Source organism: Vanacampus margaritifer, chromosome 12 (genome assembly GCF_051991255.1).
Source record: "Vanacampus margaritifer isolate UIUO_Vmar chromosome 12, RoL_Vmar_1.0, whole genome shotgun sequence".
In the NCBI taxonomy this organism is placed as follows: Eukaryota; Metazoa; Chordata; class Actinopteri; order Syngnathiformes; family Syngnathidae; genus Vanacampus; species Vanacampus margaritifer.
The window spans coordinates 16,132,397-16,142,696 of NC_135443.1; the positions used below are offsets into that span (position 1 = coordinate 16,132,397).

Here is a 10,300-nt window from a genome sequence, read left to right on the forward strand (position 1 = left end):
ATTCGTGCAGTTCTAGCACCCTCTGGAGGTTTGTTTTTTTAGTGCAGTTTAATTTTCATATGGCATGTTTTTGCCCTTCTATGTTTAAAATCCACACTAATGGTCAGATGAAGGGGAACGTAATATGCTTGTGAAGCAAGTCAATATGTGGAGGAACTCAATGTGTGCGTGCATTAGCAAGTAAGTGCTTCAATATTAAGTGTTATTAAAGATTGTAGGTGCTTTATATGCATTGCTGTTATGTACAAATCACAATATTGTGCTTTTTATGTTCGTATGATCTCATTTTTTTTTTATGTTGTGATCTTTTTTATATCGCCAACCTCCCCACAATATTGTGATAATTATCGTTTTGTGAGCTTCATATTGTGATGTTTGATTATCGTTCAATCCCTAATAATTACTGTAGAAATATTACAGCATATTACTGTAATTTTAGTTTTTGTACAATTTATTTACCATGTGTAAATTACAGTAAATTTAACTTATATACGGTTAAAAAAAAGTTTTTAAAAAAATACAGTACTATACGGTCACACAATTTTACAGTAATTAACTGAGATTTTACAATAATTAGCTGCCAGATATTTACTGTAAATTCTACTGTCAGTTTTTACAGTGAAGGCAACTGTCATGGTTTATTTAGCAACATATTATCCATGTTATCAATGAATCAGAGGTTATATACATCATATTAATGTACAATTATAACCCAATAGCAGTGATTTGTGATTGCGCTTCAGATTTCTTTTAATATGATATGCGGTATGTCTTAAATGTTATTTATTATGGTCTGGGGGCCGGGGTTAAAACATCTTGATTTTGGTGAATTCTGCAAAACGCACAAATTTAACAATAGTCCAAAAGTAACGGTACCATCAGAAAATGGAATGTAACATTTATCACTCACAACCTATGTTAACCATGCTTAGACCTTTTCAGGGCATAACTTCTCTGCACATTCGTGCATTTCAACATTCACACCGACAGTGACACGACTTTGCTCTTTTCCAAGTCCTACTTGTCTTTTTTACTTACACTAACAGAACAGGCTGCGACGCTCCTTCTGAGTAGTGATGTCGTGTGGTATGTTTAGCACTTGTACTATGAAAAACATTATGTGAGCTCACCGTTGACACGTTTTATTCGCGGATGTTTCGATAGTACACCTCACGAGTTAAGATCGCTGTAAAAAAAGTTGTTTAGTCATAGTTCAGAAACAAAATCTATTTTGTCTGTTTAATGTCTTCATTGTTCAAATGATTCCATGCGATGAGTGTACTAAAAATGCACTTGTTTTGGAAGCATACCTGTGACTGTTGTACAAATCTCATCAATAACTACCTGGTGTTTAATTTGTTTTTAGATCAGTGCACTGTCACCAGGTCGTATCTTTTCCTCCACAAATTTTGGTTCTTCAGTACCATCTACTACTTTGGAAACTGGGCCTTTATTGGGGTAAGTTGTTCATTTGAATCAACAAGACACACTCCATACACACTTAAGCCGGCAATTTAATTTGGGTCCTTAGGCTTTCCTCATCGGCCTGGTGGTGTCATGCTGCCGAGGGAAGAAGTCTGTGATTGAAGGCGAGGTGGAGGCCGATGACTCAGACGTCAGCGATGATGAATACGTGCACTGAGGTTCAATACGCACGCACCCTCCAATCAGCACATCTAGCCATAACTTAAGGGGACTACAAAGTAGAGTACAATTTGGCAAGTCATTAATTTGCTTCCTTTTTATTTTATTGCTTTGAAGGAGGTCTGCTCCCGGACAACGTGACTGACGAGGTTAGAATTTGAAGAACATCCTCCAAGGCAACACAAAGACAAGTAGAAATTAAGACAAACTGATGACTTTTTAGAGCTGGGCTCACCAAACCTTTTCAGCTGAAGACCCAACATTTGATTCCTTCTAAGTATCCAGGCGAGAATTTATTGAAACAAATCAAAAAGACCCATTTTGCTTCCCAACCCTCAGTTGACCCTTCAAATAAATGGCTGCCCAATCTGCTCTAAAATCCCTTTTAGTTGACTTTTGTGCTAGTTACTGTATGGAACTCAATTCACTTTTTTTGTATCTGTCATTGAAATGAAATGCTGTATATTGCTATTTAATTTCCTGCTTGTTGCCATCAAACTTCTTACTTCAACTTCAAATGGTATGTGTTACGAAATGTCTTTAGCTAACCATCATGTTTCATGTCTGAATTTTAAAGATGGGGGGGGGGGTGGATACAGTAAATAATCAGTTATATGAGAACCACAAAACATTTCTGACGTGCTTGTGACAGGCACTTTTTATTTTCTTTGTATTGTTTTTCACTTCAAAGCAAATGCATTTGGCTGATTTAAAGATGCATCGACTAATTGATTAGCACTATGAATATGATGTTTGGTGCCGAATGTATATCAATGTGATGGGCACAAACACTTGTCTGAAGCGCAATTAAGATAATTTGAAAAATGTTTTTCTTCCGATAACAGTCCAGTTATTCATTGAAGTGCTGCAATCGCCTGCTGTGATGAGTGGAACCAAGTAACATGATGTCTCCACTATTAAATGGTACTTGTATTTAAAGAAATAAATTACTTCAAATATGTCCGTTTTTGTTATTGGAGCACTCTAGCCCCATGTTTCCCACTAACTATTTTATCCGAAAGGCCAAACTGAATTAAAATGCTCCATATAAACACCTCAATCGGAATGAAAATGCTGAACCCAAATTGAATTTCATTCGGAATCACAGGGGTGTTATATTGCTTTCATCAAGCCGAACGAGAGTCATGTAATTGACCTTTTGCACGTGACGACACGGCCCTCATGGGAACGCCCCCTCCGGGACGCTGGACGGCAAAAGAATCACTTGCCTGTATTGTAACCATTGAATCTTGTACAGCGTAAAGTCGTTCATCTAATCAATTATGTCATAAAATGGTCATATCTTGCTGTGCGGTCGGTTGTACAGATAGACAAGGGAGTAAACCAAATATTGCTTTTTTTATTGCATACCTACTAATGAAGACAAGATGACGATGGATAGCAGCAATCAACAAAGGACTGGCAGCCCACAAAGTATTCACAAATTTGTAGCGATAATTTTATTAGCCAGATAGTTAGCGTCCACTCCAACGTACACATATCTTAGTTTTAAAATGTATCTTCTATAAAACAATGAAGTGCATTTGACCATTTAATAATAGGGGATTTCAATTTTGTGCTTATAGTTTTTCTTTCTGGAGCCGGCCGGATACATATTCATGAAATGACTGCATTGCTTGCCACTACTTGTCTTTTCTTTTTCTTTTTCTTTTTTTCTCATGCTGGTCAACATATCACAGCGTTTCAATATGAAACACAATGTGTCAAAATAAGTCAGTTAGCATGATCAACAAGTTTTACCTTTGTATTACGAGGTATATTGTCCCCGGGTGCGAGCGTAGCATCTCGTCCCAGAGATCGCCAGCGGCAAGCGTTTAAATCAGCTCCGGTGTGAGGAGGAGAGCCGGTTAGACACCGACATTGACTATATAATGTTATAGGTCGTGCGCTGTGAATTTCGGCGATTTGATTAACTTGGTAAAAACAGCAGGCGATAGAAGGTTAGGGGCTGTTTTCAAACTAGCGATCTCCAACTAAAGTAAATATCGCGCTCTATGAGTCTCAACTAAATGTGCAACTTCGACTGACAGGCAAACTTAAGTTGAAGTAGGGCAATAATAACTTTTCATTTGTAAAATAACAGTCGCTAAATCACTAAGTCTCTTCCGGTCATGTCCACTTCCATTCAACAATCATTTCTTTCCGCCGTCCGTCATAGGGCAGTCACGTGATCACGTGACGTCGGTGCAAATGGTCAATACACTTCATTCGGAATGGCGAGGCTGCGTTCGGCATGCGCATGCTCTGTCTTGACGTAAATGCGTCTTGACGTCATCGTTTCCACCCACTAAAATAGTGGCGTCTCCCCAGAGCTTGTCTGCGATGGGAGACCTTGTTTTTAAGTACTTGAAACTTGTGGGTGTTATTTTTTAATTTTTTATCAAGATGTTGCTTCAGTAAAAGTGTTAACACTATCACAACTACTGTGCTAAATGCCGAATGAACTCCATCTTTATAAATCACGTGATCGATTTCCGTGCGTCCCGCGGCTGCCACGGGGCTGATCTGATTAAATGGGGGAGCATTTCTTTTTTTGTTTTTGCACTCACTCACCAACTCACTCACACAAACACGCACACATAAAAACGTGGCCTACCAGGTGGGGAAGCGAACCCACGCCAACCTGCAACATAGGCAAGTGACTAAACGGGGAGCATATAACCGGCAGATCGGAATGGATGACGTCACATGTAAACAGGTGACCAGAGATCTTCATTCGGAATGATTTCAATCGCAATGACTAAAAAGTCCATGTAAGCCCGGCTAATGATTCTGTCTCGATGTACCTTAGTCTATTGTATGAATGGCAACAGGTTGATACACTGGTTTATTGTTCATTCTGCTATCTATCTAATGGAAGGGCATTGAATTGTTCTGCATGCCATTATACGTCGCTGGAATAGGTAGATGAAAAATAATATATTTGTAATGAATAAAACAATTTCAGCTCGGATCCAAAAGGCATTGCTGCTAGACTGCTTCTTGATTGACAGTTTCAAGTGGTATAATGAACATCTCATTAGTTGTACCTGACCTATTCTTAATTCCAAATCTAATGTGGGAGAAATTAAAAGTGTTTTTCAATAATCTTTATTTTGCCCCTTGATGTGAATATGTATCAAACGAAAGTGACAGTTAAATACATCCACCCTTGGATTAGTGTTACGCACTCAGTTTTTGCCTGGGGCGGATTTGCATGAAATTTGCTGGGCTTGTTCAATTAGTGTTTGTGGCATACGCACCTTGTCACCGAATATTGCGTGAGCCGGCGTTTGAGCTTGCTTATTATGCGATGTGCCGCCCCCACCTTGCTTGCTAATAAACCAAATAAGCCGTGAGCAAAAAAAAAAAAAAAAAAAACTTAAAGTAGAGATGTGACAGATCACTTCTTGTTTAATCTTTTCATTCCTTCCTACTCATCTTTTAGGCAAATTCCTCCTGGGATAAAAGGGTGAAACCCTTTTTTAATTTAAAAATATTCACTAGAAAACTACCAGACTCTGCGGCAGCACTCGAGTACCATGATGGAAGACTGGCCTTTACAGCTGCCTCACAATTATGAGATTCTGGGAATCTTAGCCTTGTGTGTGGACTTTGCATGTTAATAAGCCCGAAATCTTCTCTGGGAACATATCATAGAAATTTGACATTATTTCTTGTATACAAATTCCTGTCCACCCTTTGAGTGTGAAAATAAACAACCAATTAAATTGCATCTGTCCCTCTGGACATCATAATTTACAATCTTCATAATCATAATTCTAATTGTCAAACAGTATAGCATTTAGCATTAACTAATGCAGGGGTCAGCAATTTTTCCTGTCAAAAGAGCCATAAGCCATTTGAGGCCAAATGAATAACAACAAATCCGTCTGGAGCTGCAAAACATTTGAACATTGTGATAGTGTTAGTCTCATGTACTAAGGGCCCAAGACCTAATTAAAGCTGCACCATAACAGAAAAAAATGTGCAGTATCCAATACATAGAGATCCATTTTCTTCTAACTTTGGTCTTCTGTTTTATTATTATTTTTATTATTATCCATCCATCCATTTTCTTAACCGTTTAGTCCTCACAAGGGTCGCGGGGGCCGCTGGAGCCTATCCCAGCTGGCTTCGGGCAGTAGGCGGGGTACGCCCTGAACTGGTTGCCAGCCAATCGCAGGGCACAGAGAGACAAGCAACCATCCACACTCACAATCACACCTTGGGACAATTTAGAGTGTTCAATAAATCTGCCATGCATGTCTTTGGAATGTGGGAGGAAACCGGAGTACCCGGAGAAAACCTACGCAAGCACGGGGAGAACATGCAAACTCCACCCAGGAAGGCCGAAGCCCGGACTCGAGCTCACGTCCTCTGCACTGGGAGGCGGACGTGCTAACCAGTCATCCACCGTACCTTATTATTATTATTATTATTATAATAATATAATAATAATAATAATATTTTAGTTTTCATGCTTCATTTTTTTTCCATACATTTTTAGATTTTCTGCTTTTGTGTCAAATTTCTGCCGTTTTTGGCAATGTTGTGGACATATGATATTTTTCTGCCTCCATTTTTTAATTTATTTTTTTGCTTTTTTGTGGGCTTCTTTCTGTCTCATACTATCAATTTCTGACATTTTGTGGACATTTTATGGTAATTTTCAGGATTTCTTTTTTTGTTTTTGGACATTTCATGGTTACTTTATGAGCATTTTTTTTCCTGAACTAAATCAATTTTCTGCCTCCTTTTTTTTCACAATTTGTGGACATTTTCAGAATTTCTTCTTTAGTTTTTGGACAATTTATAGTTCCTTTTTAAACATTATTTTCTGCCTTTATTCAATTTTTTAAACATTTTGGCCATTCCATGGATATTTAATGGTAATTTTGGCAGTCGTCCCTCAGTGTTGACATCGCCGTTCAGTAACCAGAAGGTCGGCTGTTTGATCCCCGCTCTCCCCGAGTCATGTGTCGTTGTGTCTTTGGGCAAGGCACTTCACACACGTTGCCTCCCCTCACACCGGTGTATGGAAGGTGCGAATGTTTGTTGGTGGTCGGAGGGGCCGTAGGTGCACACTGGCTGCCAGGCTTCCGTCAGTCTACTCCAGGGCAGCTGTGGCTACTTAAGTAGCTTACCACCACCATAGTGTGAGTGTGTGAGCGCACGAATAATGCAACCACTGTGAAGCGTCTTTGAGTGTCCAAAAAAGTGCTTAAATAAATCTAATCCATTATTATTATTATTTACTGCCTTTGGTCTTCCTTTTTGGACATTTTATGATCACTTTTGGACATTTTTAGGTAATTTTTTAAACTTTCATTTACCTTTTTGAGTTTTCATCTCAAATTTTCTGACAACTTCTGACATTTTTTTGAATATTTAATTAGTATTTTTTTCTAATATAAATCATTGATTCATTTAAATACTTTGCCTAAAAAAAGTTGTTTTTTTTATTGATTTCTACAATATTAATACTAAAGAGCCTCTATGGAAGGTTGCAGACCCCTAAATTAATGTAATAACACCGGTCACCAGATTGACTAGTGCTTAAATTTGTTATAAGTATTTCCTGGTGGTAATTTATTGTATATTTAATTTTCAGTGAAACTGTAGTATCATGGTTTTTAATTTTATAAATCTGATCACCTTAGGAATATCTCATTTGTGAACACGGCCGACCACTCGGTTGTATTTAGAATTTTCTTGTTGTAATTTGTGTCACTTCTCCTCCGCGCAGGTGACTTTGATGTGGCGGCCGTAGCCCACCTGCGGCTTTTCCGCAGATTTGAACTCTCCTCAGGCCCGTTTGATGAAGCAACACTTTGCCTCAACGGTGCCTGTGGGAGAAGAGTGACGCATGAGGGATCAATGTGATTGTTTCATTCACACTCTGTGGGGCCTCTCTGTGATCATGCAGCCTGGAGAGAGAGAGGAGGGGGGTTGCCACTCACTCCTCGGGGGGGCTGTCAGAATCCACAGCTCTATTTAGCAACACGCAAACAACACGGCCAGCGTGTGGTCTCAAGGGCACGCCACCTTGAGTCAGCACTATTAAACGCACGTCTCTGCAATCATCTTCTTACCCACTAAACTTTTAAATTATCGTGTACATAAGTGGGGTTTCCATCCACCCATTTTTAATTCGAATTTTCAAGAAATGCGAAAATAAAAGTGAACGTAAACACTAGATATTTATGACGGCATATTAGGGCCACGTGTAAATATTTTTTTTAGAGCGTGGCAATATTCCCCCAAAAAACTCGCAAATTTGAGACTTTTCTAAAGTGGGAGATTCTGCGAGAAGAAAAACTTAGAAATACCCGTAGCGGAGCTGTAGTCTAATGTGAGGATTCGTTGGTGGTTAATGGCACACTGTTTATAAAATGAAAAGGCAGGATGGAGACGGATTCATTATTAATTTAGACTTTACTCGTCATACACGGCAGCTAGAGCGACAAAACTTCCTGATCCCCTATCAGCTGACTAAACACTAACCAATCAGAAGCTAGCATACTTAAGGTAAATGCAAGTGAACGACGGAGAGCAGCAGATTCGACACATCAGCTTAGCTAAAAAATACCAAAATGTATGATTATGTAAATCATAATTCTGGAAGTATAAATATACAAGTAAATATTTATTTTAACAAATTATCTTAAATGCTTGATCCTTAGGGTGTGGACCTTGTGGCAGTACCCAACGCTTCAATGTGCGAATGCTTAACATGTTTTGGTTAAAGCCATTACTATTTCCTTATTTGAAAAACCGACCAAAAAGTATTGGCACAAACATCCGACTAGTACGCTACGTGTATTTCTCGTAAATTTCTGTGTTGTTTTTTTCTCGCAAATCTGCTACTTTCTAAACTAAAAAAATGTTTTTTTTCTCGGAATATTGTCCCCGCCCTCTAAAAAAAAATATATATATATATATATATATATATATATTTATACGAGGCCCTAATACGCCATCGTAGAAATTTGACATCCATTCAAGGGCCAAAAATTCGCCCAAAAGTTTTTATGCTACTAGGGGGATGGATTTTGAAGCGTGACCGGATTTTGCGTCACAGGTTACCCGTACATTTGTAGTCACAAAGCAATGGCGGACAATACAGTAAGATATTTTAAGGGGGACGACAAAACAGAAATCTTTTTGGAATTAATTAAAGAAGTGAATATTAATACAATGTTATATAGAAAACAGCTAAGAAATGCTACGGTTTATTAAAAATTACAAAAGCAAACTCATACGACGTCATCACACGGCATAAATGTCTAGCTGCAGACGCTGGGCGGAACCGGAAACACGTGACTTTGAGATTTTTTTTTAAGCAAATAATATTTTAAAACAAAAAAAACAACTATATAAACTATTGAGTTAATTTGAACAAAACAGTATATCACCCATGTAGAAAATTTGAAAACAAAGCAAGCCTTGTTGTTATTTGATAATTTGAAAAATGTATTGTCTGATTAGATCTCTTTTATGTTCTGTTTTGTTTTTCTTTTGTCTTGTTCGAATGCACGGTTCTATGTTATGTTGTGTGCTCAGTTTGCAATTTTCATGTTCCATGGAGAAAGACTTGGATGCTGTGTTTTTTGAATAATTGGGGGTTGGGCGGTTAATTTTCTCTAAAAATGTCAAATCACAACATAAATCACATTCCATCCCCCGTATTTAATTCAGACAAACCAACGTGAAGCGTATAACACACGATGTACTGCAATGGACTATATGCCACGGAGGAGGCGGGACTTCCGACTTCCGGGTTTTCACCCATCAACTTTGTTTCCGTTTCCGGTTTGTGACGTGTGGGCCGCGTTCTGGTACTTAAAGCGCTTCCGCCTTTGTGCCCTTCAATTGCGTGTTCCCGTCGACGGGCGCGAGGGTGCGAGTGTGTAATGTGTGTCTCAGTGTCCGAAGCATTTCAGATAGCCGAGCGGGAGCGCGCGGTCGGGGGGGGGGTGCAGGGGGGGGGGGAGTGTTGGAACGTGACCAGCAGTGGCCGAAGACGGCGCTGATGTGTAAAACCCGGAAGGAAGTAGGAAGTCCGTGGAAGGCACCAAAAGCCGTCTTAGTTAAAACAGAGAAATATACTAAAAAATTACAAATAATACTACGTAAGGTTAGTTTAAGTTAAGACTATGGTTATGTTTAGTGTTATAGATATGTTTAGGCTTAGTAAAAAAACAAATTTAAGACGGTGCCCATGGTCTGCAGCTAGACTCTTCTCTCCCACTCGCATGGCAGTCACTTCCTGTTCTTCTTCTTCTTCTTCTTTTATATTACTGATGGATCAGGTCTTTATGGTGTATACCGCCATCTACAGCGGCGGAGTCCCCTCTCAATATTCGCAAAAGAAGAACTGATGGAAACGGGCTTATGTCACATGTCCGTTTTGCCCATTTTTAGTAAATTCGCTTTAAAAAATTCGAAACAAATGGATGGAAACCCCGCGTAGGATTTTTTAGCAACAGTGTAAGTTACAACTTTGTACATAAATTATGCAGGTGCAGTGATGCACGTAACTCCTCAAAATGTTCTTTCTACATTTCTGACAATGAATTGAAATGAGTATGAAAGGAGGTCCCTGAAGTTTAGTTTGAGACCTTCAGACAGTTCATGTGATGACAAGTGAACA

The 10,300-nt window shown here is 38.9% G+C and overlaps 1 protein-coding gene across 1 annotated transcript in view; it reads left to right on the forward strand.

Annotated features, from left to right (window-relative positions):
* lmbrd1 (LMBR1 domain containing 1) overlaps nt 1-2,603 on the forward strand; it is a 48,583-nt gene extending 45,980 nt beyond the window's left edge. The window contains exons 15-17 of the mRNA XM_077582398.1: nt 1,367-1,458; nt 1,532-1,643; nt 1,762-2,603. Of these exons, the coding sequence (XP_077438524.1) occupies nt 1,367-1,458; nt 1,532-1,642 (203 nt within the window). The 3' untranslated portion in view covers nt 1,643; nt 1,762-2,603. The remainder of the gene's footprint in view (nt 1-1,366; nt 1,459-1,531; nt 1,644-1,761) is intronic.
* Nucleotides 2,604-10,300: the final 7,697 nt, after the last annotated feature.